This window comes from Sipha flava, unplaced genomic scaffold (genome assembly GCF_003268045.1).
Source record: "Sipha flava isolate LNK unplaced genomic scaffold, YSA_version1 104_pilon_pilon, whole genome shotgun sequence".
Lineage (NCBI taxonomy): Eukaryota > Metazoa > Arthropoda > Insecta > Hemiptera > Aphididae > Sipha > Sipha flava.
In genome coordinates, this window is record NW_020271718.1 from 793,992 (window position 1) to 812,382 (window position 18,391).

An 18,391-nucleotide genomic window follows, 5' to 3' on the forward strand; every position below is an offset into this window, starting at 1 on the left:
TATACAAAGATTTTTTTTCTATAATGCAAACAGTTTTTCACCATTACTAATCTTTAGCTGGACATTTTAAAGTAATTTTTTTAAAAAATTACTTAAGCTTTGCGGAACCCCAGGGTCCCGCGGATCACAGTTTAAGAAACGCTGGTCTAGCGCACAGTACGTGACTCCCAACTATCAAGTCGTAAGCTATTTATTAATTTAAGCTCCTGTTTGCTTAAAAATATTAACCAATAAATAAAGCATACAAATTATTGTACACCATAACTTGATTTGTATTTCTAACCCAACTACTTTTTAAAATACAGGTAAAATAATAATTTCATTGCCATTAAATAGTTTTTAGTAAATGTGTAACGTATTTTACGTTATTACTTATAAGTGACCTGAAGTACTTTTCTTCTAAAGTAATTACTTCTAAAAATAGGCGATTAAAAGAATGGATGACTTCTAGTTTGTTATTTTCCACACGACATAAGTAATTGCTCGCTTTAAAATGTAAAAAAAATAAATCGGAAAAGTGTAGGAACTGGTTCATGTAAGTTCAGTAACCTAAACTAAATTATGTAATAATTAAAAATTGGTTCTCTAATTAAGGCATTGAAGATGTGTACAAATCCAATTGGTTTGCTTTCAAAAGCCTTGCATTTTTGAACAATAAAGATACTCCTTGTCAAAGAAAATGCATGGTAAATTCAAAAATTATTATACTGATATAAATAATTTAAAATATATATTTCCATTTTAGATTAATTTTTAGCTGTTTAATACAGTAAAAATATAGTGAATTATAAAATTGAAATGATAAAAAAACTGATAATTTTTTTTAAATATTAATATATTTTTTATATTATATATAGGTAATATAATTTATTTTTATAAGTATTTTGTTATGCGTATTCTTCTTGCCAAATTATTTTACCTTCGTTGTTACAAAATTGCATCACTTCTTCTTGTATTTGCATTTAACTTGTAGATCTACGTGGTACACTTTTTATTAGTAGGAGGGATGATATTTTTACATTATTGGTGTTCCTCCATGTTCCTTCAATAATGTTTCCGTTTACTTCGGAGTCAAAAATTCCGTTTGGTGTGTAAATATCAGTTGAGTTTTTATTTCTTCTTAAAAAATTATGATGGTGTGCTATGGCCATAACAATTAGTTCTGCTTTTTTCTGGATTCAATAGAAGTGGCTTTTGGAGAACTCGAAATACAGATGAAGTAATGCCGAAAACATTTTACACCACCCGACGGGCTCGAGAAAGTCGATAGTTAAAAATTCGTTCAGGTGTGCCTTTAGGAAATAAGCCGGGAAAAGGTTTCATTATATTATCTGTTAAAGGAAATGCATCATCTCCAATAAAAAAATAAGGTATTTCATTACGTCTACCAGGTAGAGGTACTGATAATGGTAGACATAGTGAATTAAATTTTAATTTTTTATTGAGCTAACAATCCTGAAATACACTTCCATCGACTAACGAAGGCTGAGGAAAATGCGAAGTACAAAAACATTTTTTTACGGTTGAATTTTGCTACCAGAACGGCCTCTTAAAAAAAATAAATAATTTCTTGAGATTATTTATAATTTATATAATTATAATTATTTTTTAACATTTTTTAACCAAATAAAGCTTTTGAAATAATTGCAAATATTTTTCAGTAAACCTATTTTGGAACATTCTTAATTTATGTGTAATCATTCTATTTGAATCAATCAATGAATATGTAATTTAATACTACATATTTACATAATTAAATAGTTTCCATTTATGAGCCAATTAAATTACCAGAGTTTATAATGTTTTAATAGCTACCTAATCATATCGAATAATAATTTATATTAATCTTGAATAAATTACTAATACATTTAAAATTAAATGTGATAAATATGTATGTTTACTAATCAGAATAGTTTTTTTTATAATTAATTTGTTGCAATTCAATGCTCGAATGCAGTTGCAATCAATCAATGTATGATTTTAATTATAGTGTATGATATAGTTTAGTATCCATTTTCAACTTAATAAAAATATGAACACATGCTGTATTTTACAGATGATAATAATATGAATAAAATATATTAATTTTTTTTAGTTATTGTGTACTATCTAATATGATTTATTATACATTTTTTTGAAAAATCTTACAGAACAAAAAATTGTAACTTCTCAAAAGTCTGTTGTGATTATTATTGAGATTTTCGATACACATAGAGAATATATAATATAATACTATAATGTATAAGGCCAAAAATTACAAAAAAAAATAATTGTCAATTGTATTTAATAAAAAAAAATCAAGAAAATAAGTTCAAATATTATAATTGTATTATTGACTTCGAAATTTAAATATTTTTTTGATGTTAAATTGTGGTTATATTTCATTTTCATTAACTTAATTTATTATTTTAATTATTACAGGGAGACTGCTGAATTGACGGGATGCAACACTTTTATTTTAATTTCCTATTGTTAATTTAGCATATACCTAATCTTTGATTCAGAAAACATTACATGCACATTAGTCATTACTCATTAATGGTCAACATTACGTCAATTGTTATAAATCATAATACTAGCACATGAACTGTCTTGGAAATTTACTATACTTATGCGTCATGCACTCACGTACTCACTACATCTGTAATTTAAGTAAGTACCTAAGTATAAAGCATTGCAACCTTAGATGTTAGGTAAAAAGATTAAAAACTATAAAAAAATACCTTGGTTATATTATTTGAATAACATTTACATCAAAAGTTAAAATTGACGTCATCACATTTTTATCTTTAATTAAATTCTTAAAATCAGCATTTTTTCAGAGATACCCAAAGTGAATTTGTTCATATAGACCAACAGTTCCTAATCTGTGGTACGCAGAGAAATTTTTTTAAAGAATTATTATATTTTTATTTTTATTATCATTAATCTGATTTTACAAATGAGTAAAGCGTAGGATAAAAATAAACAGAAGACAATTTAAGATTTTAAGTTACCAATATGGAGCAAAATATTTAACGTCATGTTACTTTTTGTAAGTTATGTGTATGTATTTATATAACTTAAATTATTAAAATAAATTATAAAAAAAGGCTTCATTTATGTAAAATAATGTCATTTTATTTGTTGATGAGTAAAAAAAAAAAAGGATATGAAGTCGAGTGGTATGTGAAATTTTTTCATAATGTTTAAGTGATACGCGGATACAAAAAGGCCAGGAACTATTGATATAAACGATATCAGATTTTCATGTAGTTTTTGGTCATTTTTGAAGGTACTTTTGTCTATAACTTTATAGTACATATATTTAAAAATTTCCTAAATGTTTAAACTTTTATAGTTTCATGTACAGCTCAATCTGTCATTATCATATAACAACTCTTATATTTAGTACCAAATTCACATTTGATTGGTATTAAAATAATTTATTTAAATTTAAAAAAAAATGTAATTTCATAACTATTATTAGTATATTATTATCTATATATATAAAAATTTCGTGTCACGATGTATGTTCGCGATAATCTCCGAAACTACTGGACCGATTTTGATGAAATTTTTTACACCGTGTGTAATTTGGTCCAACTTAAAATATAGGATAGTTTTTTTTCAAATTTTTTAATATTTTAAATATTTTAATTAACTTTTTAATAAATGTGTATAATTGCATGGTGTATTTCGGTGTATTTCTATCACCGGAAACATTGATGAAAATTTAAACGCCAATGACATCGGAACTGCATGTATTTTACCTTCAAGCTACATCGGCAGTCCACGGAGCATGCAGGAATACATACAAGATGCGATGACTTATGTACGTCATTACGGTCGACCTGATTTGTTTGTTACATTTACGTGTAATCCAAATTGGGAAGAAATAAAAAGTTTGTTATTACCAGGCCAACAATCAATACATCGTCACGATATCGTTACACGTGTGTTTAAACAAAAGTTAAAATCTTTAATTAATTTAATCGTAAAATATTCAGTTTTTGGTAACACACGTTGCTGGCTGTATTCTATTGAGTGGCAAAAGCGAGGTTTGCCTCATTCTCATATTTTGGTTTGGCTTGAAGTTAATCGCGCCGTCTCGATAAAAACGATTTTATGGACAAGTGTTGAGACACTTCGACTGACTATGAATATGCGAGTACAATTGCAAAATGATCCAACAGCACAAGTATTTTCTAAACAATTGCTGGATATTGGAAATGGTGAAATTGAGTTGCATCAAAATACACAATACATAAAATTACCAGATATTTTCTGCACTGTTGTTGAAACGAGAAATGAACTAATTGAGAGTGTCTTTCCGGATATATTGAATTATTATTTAGATCACAATTGGCTCTGTAATCGTGCTATTTTGGCAGCAAGAAATGTTGATGTGAACGAAATTAACTTCCATATACAACAGATTTTGCCCGGTGATTTGATGTCTTTTAAATCAATCGACACAGTTATTGATGAAAACGAAATCGTAAACTTTCCAACTGAATTTTTGAATTCTCTGGATTTGCCAGGAATGCCACCACACAACCTTCAATTGAAAATTGGTTCACCAATTATTCTTCTACGTAATTTAAATCCACCTCAATTATGTAACGGTACACGTTTAGTCATAAAAAAATGACCGAAAATATTCTTGAAGCAACAATTTTGTCGGGAATATTTAAAGGAGATATCGTCCTGTTGCCACGTATTCCACTGATAGCGTCGGAATCTTCAATACCGTTTAAAAGGCTCCAATTTCCGATTTGTTTAGCTTTTGCGATGACTATAAATAAATCTCAAGGCCAAACAATGTCTATTTGCGGTTTGGATTTGGAAAACACATGTTTCTCACATGGACAGCTATATGTTGCCTGCTCACGTGTAGGAAAACCATCAAATCTCTTCGTGTTAGCGAAAGACAGGTTAACCAGGAATGTTGTACACAAAGTAGTACTTAGATAATTTTTAGTTTTAATAATTTAATTTATTTTTGTATGTTTTTAATGTATATAGTATTTTTTGTAAGTAGGTCACTGATTACAAACAATAATTTAATATAAGATGAATAAAATGTAAATTCAGAAAATATATATTTTGGTTTGTACTTAATTTCAACTTTTAGATACTTTACCTATTACTTTTAAATTTTCTCATACATAATAACACTAATACATGGCCTACGAAAATGCTAAAAAACCAACTAATACGCGGGCAACGCCGTGTCGGGACAACTTTCCTGTCTCATTAGTTTGCGTTTTTATTTTTTCATGATTTATTAATTGTGAATTATTATTAAATAAGATTGATGTTTGACCATGGTTGATATCTTCAATAAATTGGCCGATTCGAATCCAGTTCTTCGTGTCTATTTCACATGAATTGAGATGTGAATAACGCTTATATAGTATTGTTAAGAAAAAAATAAAATTGTTGATGAAATTTTAAATTGATCGCATCGTTGTACGCTTGGATTTATTTCCATTCATAAACCGATTTGATATTATTCTTGAAATCAAAACTTTGAAAGCAGATTAGAATAAAGTTATTAAATTTTTCTGCTCTGACATTGTATAGGCTAATCACCATTGATTTCCAGTGTAGCAGTGTTCAATGAACTCATTTTGTTATAATCTTTGTGTCTCGTATGATTACACGGTATTAATTTCGTGATTCAACGAATATATTTTTATTGCTGACACATTATACCGTATGGAAATAATGAATAAGTTCTAACTGTAGGAATTCGGTTGCAAAATTGTATCGCCAAACTTATTAGTATTGATTTTAAGGAAAATCTTAAAGTAAGATTATTAATCTAATGAAACTATAATAAGTTTGTTTTGGTGAAAAGCTTAATATCAATTTTAGTTTATATTATCACAATGCAAAAATATGATGAAAGTTCATTCATAAAAAAACATATTATGCGACGTGATTTGATAGCTCTGGTGCAAAACATACAATACAGCACTGAATGTATTTTAATGGTGAAAACAAAGATGAATGTAATTTACTGTGATGTACTAGAAAATCGCAAAAATTGATATTTGATGTTTATAGCTTTGTCATAAACGGAGCATATAAAACCGAATATATTTATCATAATGATTTATGATAGTATTAATAACTTTAATGAATAATTTTTTAAGTTTGCATAATTTTGTTTTGAAATAATTTACAATTTTGAATAGTCACTATCATTTTAATAAATATTTTATTACAAATGATAAACAGAACGTATTTGAATTATGGTTTTAGCCATAGTATATAGTGTTATTTAACAATTGTTTATGTTATGCCATGATTAAATGATTAAAAGTAGATGTCGATAGAAAATGAGATATTCTACGAAGCGGGTTGATATACTGTGTTAAACGATATTTTCAATTTGTATTGTTTCTGTACGGTTATGATGCTGACAATCTAAAATGTCATCGAGTCTTATTGTTGTACAAAGTGGCCCAAACACATACAACCGATAAATATTTGAAATCCCGTTTAATTCGCTTGTATCACACAGGACCGGATTAAAAGTTTATCGGGCCTGGAGTCTAGTAGTACAAAGGGCTCTTAATCCTTATAATATTACCGATAGCTGAATTTTATTTCTTTAAAAAAATTATACAAAGTAATTGATTATACAGAAATATCTTTAACCTTTTTTAATATTTATCAATTTTCGTTACATGCAAATATACAATATTATTCTTTAAATGTAAAAATATAATTATAATATTTTAAAACTAACTTTATTCTCTTATTTTCTCTTCTCTTTTTGGAACTCCACAATAATTTCATCTGTATTTATTTCTTTTAGACTCTACCGAATAAGTAAAAGTTTTACTATCACCTTCTTGGAAAAACTTATATTCCGGTAGTATCCAATCTCGGAACATACACAATTCTTGGAGTGCACTTACCGGATCAGATTTAAAACTTGCTTTACTTTGTAACTGCTCACATTTTTCTCTCAAATTTGACAACTCATTGTCCTTCAACTGAATTTCATTTTGAAAATTAGCTGCAAAAGAATATTATGCTGTTATAATACATTAGAAATACATATTACTTCTGTAGTGTTCAGAGCTTGTAACAATCAGATATTTTTCATTTTGTTAATTTCTGATAATAATTTATTAATTGTCGCCTTCTGATTCTCAATTTTCAATGCAAGCTGAATCATAAATTTATTATGATTCGAATTCATTGCATCCGGTTTCATCAATTGCGATTCTTCTACGTTGTTCATACATCTATCGTCTTCTTCTACGCAGCTAACAGACCTAAGGCAATTATTACTCATCATGAAATATATTAACTCAGAGGTTCCCAAACTTCTTATAGTAGGACCCATTTTGGAAAATATTTCAATTTTGACGACCCACAATAATATCAATGACTTTTTTTTTGCTGTTTTCATCATTTTAAATTGAATAAAAGTATTATATTTTTATAAAAAAAAGTTTATACTATGTAATTTAATTAGTAAGTATATCATTTTAATGTGAAGGATGTAATTGTTTCCTGTTTTTCATAACTGCATTGATATCCATTTTTTTATTTTAATTGGAAAGAACTTGTTGTAAGCTCATCATCAATTTTTTTTCTTTTTTTAACCATTGACACACATATTATCTCTGTTTCTTCAGTTTTCGTAGAACTTTGAGTCATTGAATTTTTATTTAACCGTTTATCCATAGTAATTGTACAACATTTTTTGAAAAATAGTAAAATTTAAACTGTGTGCTTGTATTGTATTCAATATACCGTGTGTTACTGAAAATAATCAATTTATTCGAACGTCATACAGCTACTGATTTATTTTAAATATACTGTTATATTTTCAATAATCATTAATCTGATTGTTTCGTATTGACACAGTCGAGCATAGACTTATAAAGAAATATTATTATGTCTATTGGTCGTAGTAAATTTGTAATTGTCACAAACGCAGATAACAAATTATGATAAAACTAACTAAATAATAAAACATCAACCAAAAGTAATAGAAACACATTAAAAATACAACGCGACCCACTAAAAATATTATTGCGACCCACTTTTGGGTCGCGACCCATAATTTGGGAACCTCTGTATTAACCTATAAATTATAAAGTATATTAATTATTTATATAAATATAGTTACTTTACGATTATAATAATAATAAGAAATCGAACTCATTATGTATTATATTATGGTATGAAATTGTAAAGCAAGAGACCGTGGTATTAAATTCTCAACGAAATTCAACATAGATCATAACAAACTTATATTGTTTACTAAACAACATTCATAAATTTATAAATTAGACTTTGTTTTATCCAAATTGAACGTATTATATTTGAACCAGCTAAATATTAATTTTAATTTGATATTTTCCAAGCACAAAACCATGAAATATCCTGACAATACTTCTTATATTTTACAACTAGTAATTACTAAAAAGTGAAATTTTTTCAACCGACTCCTTGATCACAAATAATGTTCACAATTTCTTAAAATTTGAGTTTATAGATACATTATCAAACAATATATTGTACTTAAGGTTAATTACTTAATTACTTTATACTTAATACTAAATACTTAATTAATTCATTACAAATGAATAATTTCATTTAAAATTTTAAGTAGAACACGCTATACCTTGTAGTTTTTCATTTAAAATTAAAATACCACAACTGTGTGAAGATAATTCAATACAACAACGGTATTATGTTTTGTTAATTAGGTAAAAAGAACTATAATATGATAATTTGGATTTTATAGAACATGTCTGAAGAAAAATTTTATTTGTTTATATTAGTTTAAATTTAAATAATTGGTGGTGTTGAGTCATAAATTATTATGAATTTAATAAAATACGGAAAATACCAATCGCCTAAAAGTTAATATTTGTGTCATATATACTATAATTTATTTTGAATTGGTGAGTGAAATTTAATATAAATTGTATATAAATGATATTAATGTGTATCAATTTGTTTAAATTAATTTTAAAGTGTGATTAAACATAATACTATTCTATAAGTGGCCAACCGGGTTATAAATTTGTGATGAGATGTATAGTAGTTTTTTAACATTTTCAGTGTCAATTTGACATAGTGGAATTGCCTATAAGTTATTTTTTGTAGTTATTTTTGTTGTATGAATATGAAAAAAATGAAATCAAATCTTAATCAATGCTAATATAGTAGTATGTATTTATGTGATCACTAATTTGTTATACGTAACAATATTAACAATTAAGATCGTGTTACGAAGAATTAAATAATGTATTTGAATTAATTAAAATAAAAGTTATGATAATAAATTTATATAAATATAATATTTTTATTAACTGGACTATAAGTACTTTATGTTTTATAAAATAGGAAGACAAAAGAAGACCAGGGAAAATCAAATACAATATTGTTTTAATACTTTTGCATTCAAGTTGTAATATATTTAATTTTATATACAAGCTAGTTCAAGAGATCTCAACATTAGTTTAAAGCCTTTTATGACTTATATCTTTGTTGTGAATATCTGTTCTTTTATTATCAGTGCCCGAGGTATGATTGTTTATATTCATATATTAAATTGTATTCATACTAGTTACTAAAGATTGCTTAAATATACCAAAATATAATTACTTTATATACAAATTAAGGTATTCATTAATTTATGTTTCTTAAATTATTTTTAAATTGTATATTTTTATATTGTATCATAGTATAATGTTTAAAATAAGTTTAGAAACCGGGAACTTGGTACGCTCGCACAGTGGGCTCTTCTAATTTGTTTAATTTATTTTTATTACCTTTTATAAATTCCTTATAGTTTATAATTTTTTTTTCTTCTGCTTATAGTATTAAGAACATCTAATACGATATTTTTTTAAACTGACATAAGCCATGCGTGAAAACTCGTAAAACATAAGTTATACCCAAAGCTTTTGACAATCAAGTGTCACAAGTAATAGGTAATACCATCAACTCCCGATTAATTAAACACACAATTGTGTAGAGGTTTTACAAAAATTGAAAACCCAATTGCAACAAAAAGAGTAAAATCATTCACCTTAATCCTGTCAACAGTAGTTACCCGTGGTATTTTATCCGATTTGCTTTCAATCGCTTTGTCGAACGTACAATTTCGCTGAGGTACAACGAAAATGACAAGTTCCCATACGCAAGCTAAGCAACTATGTTGACTCTCAAACCGTCATTGTTGAGAGCACGTTTTCTAATTACCATACATGTATCAATTTAATTTCAATTGCGACTGCTTAATTTAGATATAAGCTCCGTTAAATATTTCGATAAAAAAAAAACATTGGTTGAAATTCATGGTTACATAAATCTTTAAATATAATTAACTGTCTACTAAAACTTGAACCAGATGACGGACCACGTATTTGATTCTGTACAAAAAATAAAATATGTCTACGCCGTTTGATTAAAAAAAAAATATAGTATTCCTGGAAAGATCCATGCATTATTATCAATTTCACCATGTTTTTTGGGTACAGGAAGAAGTTATGAGGATTTAAAATTTTTTATTACTCAAATTTTAGAAGAGTTAATACCAGAAACTTTCACGTTACCCTACTGTACTTACCTGATGATATCGATATGATTACAATATGGTTTACAATAAATGATATGGTTATAATACGATATGATTAAAATCCAATTTCAACCTATTTTTAAAATACGTCCGAACACATTTTATCCATTTAAAAGCTATAGTAAGATAGTAGCTTTGAACTTTGGACAATAAGTATAGGTTTCTATCTGTAAATTCGCAACATATCGTTATTTCACAGCTTTTTTAAACTTTTTTTTTGTTATATAATTGAAAACTCAATCAATTGAAACTTGGCAGTATATAATCTGTTTTTAGTTTTAATTGATAACTAAATTTTCTCGAATCGTTCGTCAGTGGATTGGTGTTTAAAAAAACTAAACTAATTAGAAAACTAACAGGGTAACTAACTCTGGTTTTGTTTGCAGTTTGAAACAAATGAAAATAGTTTTTTGCTTAATTTTATATATTTAGAACTATATTCTTCATAAATCCCTACTAATATTATAAATGCGAAAGTTACGCTGTCCGTATATTATAGGTATAATATTGTTTTTCGTACCTAAACCACTGAACTGATTTTGATTAAATTTGGTACAGATATTTTAGAACTTGAAGAAGGACATAGGCATAAGGACATGGTTATACTTTTAGCTGGTGATTTGAGACAGACTCTAACGGGGATTACTAGGGGCATACCGGTAGATACAATGAATACCTGTTTTAAAGCGTCTATATTATGGGTACACGTAGAAAATTTTTGTCAGATTACAAATAAGCGAATTCATCTATACGGAAATATACAACCAGGACAATATGTGGCTGTTCTTCTAAAAATCAGAGAAGATCGTGTGACAACAGACATAAATGACATGATTGCATTAAGCCGTGGATTCTGTCAAATTTGCAATAGGACAAATTTACCTAAGAAAAAATGTTTATCCCGAACTGCAAATAATAATATGGGCAATCAAAATATAAGACGGTGGGGCAGATAAACGAATAAATTATCATACACGTGGAAGGTACGAGTATCTCTCAGTACCAATAGTATACAATATTATTAACACTAAATTAATAACGTTGTACTCTATAGAGCAGTGCTTATCAACATTTTTCAAACTACCACGCCCTCTTTACTTCATTAAAATTAAAATAGTATACATGAAATGTTTATAATTCAATAATAAATAATATATTTCTATATATAAATGTAAAATTTATGTTTAAATATAATTTAAAATGATAGTTTAAATGTTTCGAAATGTATTGATCAGTGAGATGGTTGTGCTTGGTGATTCAAAATCAATTTTTTTACGTTTGGTTCAAAGTTTGTGAGATGAAGACGTAAGTCTCCTTTTTTGATGATGTCGATTTCTTTTTTTCGTTATTAGATAATAATGCAATGCCTCTGGTATATGTAGTTTATATTTCATAATCACGAATTTATTTTAGGAATCGATAAACGGGAAACAATTACAGATAAATCTTGATGCGTTGCTTTGAACAGTAAAAAGTTCACCGTCCCTTTATTGCCAAAAACGAGCTCATCGCCCCCTAACCACCCGAAACGAGTTCACCATCGCTCGGTACTCTTTCACCGCCCACCGGGAGATGATATCGCTCCCATTGAGAAGCATTGCTATAGAGTTTCTCAACTATTTAGAATTATAAGAAGTATCTTCCCTTAAGCTGAGACTCAAAGTTGAGTTTTGATCCTGTTAATGAGAAATTTTCACGTACCAAGACTGTGTAATGGTACACGGCTTCAATTTACTCCCTTGAGATGCAATATTATATAAGCTATAATTATGACTGAAATGGAAAAAGAAGAAAATGTTTAATTCCTCGTATTTCAATAATTCTAACCGACTTGCCGTTTCAGTTTTAAAGATTGTAGTTTTCCCTAAAAGTAGTATTTGCAATGACAACAAATAAAGCTCAAGAACAAAATTTTAAAGTAAGAGGTATACAATTAATGAAAATCTGTTTTTTCCATGGACAACTTTATGTGGTATTTATGCTCACGAGTATCGAGCTTGCAAAATCTTTCTATTTTAACGGATGATGAAAAAAACAAAAAACGTAATTTATAAAAATCTATAAATTAAGATATTTACAGCAATCTACTGTCTACTTTGTATTATTTGCAAAATTAGAATGTAACTAATACAACTATAAGTGGGATGTTCACGTGCGATGGATGCAACTAGCGTTGTTGTTTTAGCTCAAGAAAATCATACACTCAACATTGATGATAAAGATTAAAAAAATTATTAAAAAAAAAATAATAATAATTGAAAACGAAAAGATGAAAATAAAATAAAAATAAAAATTATGTTAAAATGTTTAATTAAAAAAATAGTTAAATTAAATACCATTGATATGGTACTCGTACAATTTCTTTCAGAACTGTACACGGGAGAAGCCGGGTAAGTCAGTATATTATATTTTGTATTAAGTGTGTAATGAATAATTGTACTGGATTATATTGTTATACTAATTTATTATTATATTTTATACTGCTGAATTTCGAACAGGAATAGTTTTTTTTTTAGATATTGATTTGAAGTATGCATACAAATCAAAGGTGTGTTGTAAAATATTACATATATAAATATAAGTACTTTAAACGATTTTAAACATTTATTAACGTTTCGCAGTGTGTATGTAGATTCTGAACGAATGTATTTATGTTCGCATATTTAACTGCGAACTTTTTAATCTGACCGTTCCGTCTTAAATTTAATTTGAGGCTGATTGCTTTTATTATATTTATTACCGAATAATAAGTAAACCGTAAGCGTTTCCAGAAAAAAAAAAAACACGAACCGAAGTATTTCCGAAGTGTAACTCGCGAGCGGCTGTTCTACATTTTACGAAAATAAATTGCGTTTTAAAATTACATTATATTCATTTCGTAATTTTGTGTCGCACGCGTTTAATGATCACGAATAATTTTCAGCAAAACAAAATAACAGCGTACGAGTCCACGTGATGTGTGGCTGCGATATTAAACCAATGCGTACCGATTTCAACGTACGGTGTCTAAATTGTTGGTTGCGGTTAAAACATTAGCATACAATAGTGTTGTAACGTGTTGTGCACGACGGTCGACGTGGAACGTGTTCGGAAAAAAAAAATGTCGAAAACAAAACGCATCGGTGTCGAACGCTGTGTGGACGCGTAGATACCGTACGACGCGTTGTACACCAGCCTGCGATTCCGAACGGTTCACCTGAGAACGTAGACCAGAGCATATTTTAACGTACAAAGTATGTGGCACTGTTGCCCCCTTCTCCCAGTGATAATTGAATGGGGTGGATGTATGTTCCTACATGAGGAGAGTAGCAGGCATAAAAAATGCATACGTTAGTTCCTACACGGCGGGAAAAGTACGTATGTAAGTTCCCTATGCAGAAGAACACCATGTCTATGAACTACGATGGTAGACGACTTTGTTGAAGTGACACCTAGTGAAAATCACTATCTTCAGACTGTATGAATCGGTAAAACATTGCGTACTACGCAGGTCCGGTTGGATTGATAGGCAACATTGGCCCCACGTCTAGAGCGGCATTTAACATTTTTATACTATAAATAATTTTTTAAAAAAAAAATTACGATTCCTACTACTACCTAACCGTATCGAATTGTGTACTGAAAGAAATAAGACTATACAAATTGTTTTGTTTGAACTAGTAGCGGTTTACTTGTTTGCGAACGTATCGATCCAATTGGTCGTCAACTTCACATGAATAAATATAAAGAACTCAGAATCAAATCGAATGTAGTATTTACGCGTAAGGTACGGCAAAAAATTAAGTTTGGTCGGCCGCGTTTTTTATTTTAAATAGTACATTATTATTTATATTTAAATTTTATAATTGTTAATCATACGTCAAATATAAATTTAAAAAATTACCAAATGTAACAAAATATAATCGTTCATTACTTTTTACACTGCTTTTCTATTATATTCATTTTTTCCTTGATTTGATGGTCGCAAACTGGTGGATAGTTTCTGACCAATCTGTATGTGTTAAGAGATCTTTGTTTAATATTGAAAGCGATGACATACAGTCATAGAAGAAAAATTATAATTTTATATTTTTTATTTTATGTTGATCCTCAAAAAAATTTCGCCCTGGATCTATCGCGGAGCGCACCCCGAGAACTGTACACGCACAAGTGTCGCGCGCCGCTCGACGGCCGTCCGTTTCGTGCGTGAGAGCAGTGCACTTAGCGCTACAGTAAAACCAATCACCAAACGTAAAAATTTAAAAAAAAGATAACGTTATCAACAGTAATGTTACGTTTTCCGAACCGCAGTCGAATCAATGGTTTTGTAATATCCTGTACAGTATCGACAACGCAGAGGTGTAACTAGGAATCTTTACGCCCGGGGAAAATGTTAAAATTACGCCCAATCATAAACCAATAATTAAATACTCTTCTCAAGAATTTTTTTCTGATAATTTATGTACAATCGTACTGGAGTTAAAAATACTAAAGTTAAAAATATCCAATTAGTTGTTAACAATTACACAAACTTATACCCTCTATGATTTTACATCCGGGGATGAATCCCCGTCTTCCACTCCATAGTTCCGCCCCTGCGCCGATGTATCGTGTTCGTGTTATTGATACCGGTTTATTGGACACGATGAATATTTATAATACTATCGCTGACAGTGGTCGTTGCACATCGATTTCTGTTTAAACCGTTTCGCGCGGGGCTCCGCGATTCGTAACGTCGGCCGTGCACTCTGTACCCGTGGTGCCGAACCGCTTTCGGGAAAGTCATAGCGGTGTTTACCGATGGTCTCTCGCTCGCAAGTCACATAACGGACAGGTTCGCGCAGCTGTACGTTTACGCCGTACCATCGCCATTGCGTTTATGACGCTTTGTTGTACGATTTATTTTTATTTTATTATTTTTTTTTATTCGCATCGTTTCAGATTTTAATTATTACTATTGTAATCATCATAAACAATTGCGGCGCCGTCCGTTCTACGTTATCCCGTTCCGCTTGTTCCGTCAACCAGCAGTGTTATTTGGAACGGGTAGATGGGGGGAGGGAACTCATGCATTCGCCACCGTCTAGAGTTTAGCTAGATTCCGTAGCGATCATCAAAATATTAATACGTCTTTCATAAACCCGTTGACGTATTGTAAGTCAAAAAATCACACGTGTACTACACGATCGATGTTCAAAGTACCGATAGTAATGGTGAAAAATAACAAAAAGTTATGACACGAGTTGCAATAACAGTCTGTTATTCGTATGAAGAAATAACCGTTGCAAATATTTATTTTGTTCTCATTGATCACTGTAAAAGCAACAGATTGCTAAATAACAAATATCGCCGGTAACAATTATCCTGAGATATAGATGGTTCTTATTGTTCTTAATCTATTACTAGTCGGTTGTTACTGTTACTGCCCTATGCTGTAATGGTTTTATTCTAATATTCTAAACGGTCACATAATCGTTGTTCGGTCGTTTCGATATTCAGTTGTAAATTATTGTTATATTGACTACTTGTATTAATCATAATTCACAGTATTTCCATAGTTCGGTTGTGATAAATTTTGCAATCCCCAACTATGTACCTACATAATAACATACCGTACTGACATTGGTACTATTTATTAAATATATTTTTTTATTAAAAATAACAGTTTCTGTTATTTTAGTTATGTTCTATGTGCAACAATAACAGTTTGTAACAGACACCAAAATCGATAACAGATTACCACCACTAAAGTACATATCATTATATATTTTAACTAATTTAATGTTACCTTCATCCCATGTTAACCGGCTCTTCGGTACAATCTGAGCCACCGAATCGGTAATATACACGTAATAAGAGCATGCCAAGAGAGACCTGCCCTACTCAAGAATAAACTGAGCCACTGACGTCGTTATGGTATACTTTATATCATATATGCGTCTTAACGTTTCAAATCGCAACAGACTAATATTATAACTTTGACGAGTTCAAAGTTAACCACTCGTATGACGTATGTTAGGTTCATATACTACCCTCCGAGAGATTTTAACGCATTGCTAAGTTTACCGTAGAATTAATTCAAAACTGGAAAACAAATAAAAAATATATTGCACTAGCGTGCAAGACTGAGGGTTATAAATATATATATATAATATATTTATGTAGGCGAGTCTACAACATGGTCTAAAATACTAAGTTCCCTAACACACTTTGTGTACCTTGAAAATCAAATTGTGTCCCTTGAATTATGAATGTGTGTAGGATTTTAGGCACTACAAGACTCCCATAAATTATTTTGGTATCCATTTGGAAATATGTCAATGGTAATAATTGAATTAAAAAGCGTGTCTCTGAAATTAGATGCATTTTAAGCCCTGGTTTACAGTAATAGTTTTTTCGACTGCAATTAAATAATTCCGATATAATATTCAGTCCTGTTTATTTATCTGTTATTGTATTTCTGTATACCATTTCAATAGATAATTTATTCTTATCATATTTTATGGAATTGTTTTGTGTTAACTAAAATATTCTTATTCATATGGGACATTTTTTACGTTAAGGGAGTTTATTTAAATGTTTTCACTCAATCTATTACATTGAGGTTTTTTTGTATAAATAATAATAAATATACCTACTATGATTATATAATATGTGATTCAATAAATGTATATTTTATGAACGTATATTTTTCAGATTATGAGTGTAGCGAAGAATGCATTGGTTTCACTATCACGAATTTTTTTTTACAAATACACCTATTAATAAAAAAACGTAGATTGAAAAGTGGGCGTTTTCTTTTCTTACTTGGGACGAAAAATTCCTAAATACGTATCTGCTTTTATCTAGGTTTAATGTATATTCAGATAGAAATATGTATAATGTTGCAATTAAATTTTCTCACATTATTAATCTCACGGTCTTTAATGAAGTTAACGACAGTCATTAGAATTACACGACATGACCAGAATTTTTAATATAGACGCACTAATCTAATTATTTTTGAATAGACAATTTTTTTCCAAGTACTCATCAAATAACTGAATGTAGAACGCGATTCGTTTACCGTAATATAAACCGTATCAATACCTACTTAATGATCTTATACTTGTATTGTATGGCGATCAAATATTAGCAGATATATATTACTCGAATGAAAAATTATTGAATTGACTTACCGATTTGCACGTCGAAATACTTAATAGTAACATACATTTTAAGGGCCGGCGATTGAAGCGCAAAGCATTGCGCCGGTCAAGTTCCAGCAATGCCAGTGTATCTTTACACGAACCAATTCGCCCGGTTATTCTAACTCATATATCTCTGTTTCCTTTTAAGATAAACTTTTTAAATTTAAAACACAGATTAATCTCGAGTATCTCAGGACGCTGTAAGAAAATGAGCTCATAATATTATACCATTTCGAAATGAGAGGATTTCAAAATTTGCAATTTTGTTACTGACTTACTCACTGATCATCAAAATTACGAGTATAAGACACTTCCCGTATAGGTAGAAACGTGAAATTTGGCACAATGGTAGGTTTTACAGTGTAACTAAAGGGGAAAATCTAAAAATAGAATTTTTTTAAAATTAATGTTGCTTATTATTATTGTATTTATTGCTTATTGTATTTCTAAACGTTTGAAGTGGCGCGCTAAACTCGCATAAACGTTTTCTTTCAAACAGCGTTACAATATGGTAATAAGAAATTATTTGTAGTTGAATTATATATGTATTTATAAAACATAAAAATGTTTTCGTAAAATTTATTTTATTCAAATACAAAATATAATATAATTATTCAAA

General features: G+C 29.1%; 1 protein-coding gene across 1 annotated transcript; it reads left to right on the forward strand.

Moving 5' to 3' along the window:
• Positions 1 to 3,917: 3,917 nt before the first annotated feature.
• On the forward strand, positions 3,918 to 5,018 carry LOC112682953 (ATP-dependent DNA helicase pif1-like). Its single transcript, XM_025553750.1, has one exon. It carries the CDS (start codon positions 4,630 to 4,632, stop codon positions 4,954 to 4,956), a length of 327 nt encoding a protein of 108 aa, XP_025409535.1. The 5' UTR covers positions 3,918 to 4,629; the 3' UTR covers positions 4,957 to 5,018.
• Positions 5,019 to 18,391: the final 13,373 nt, after the last annotated feature.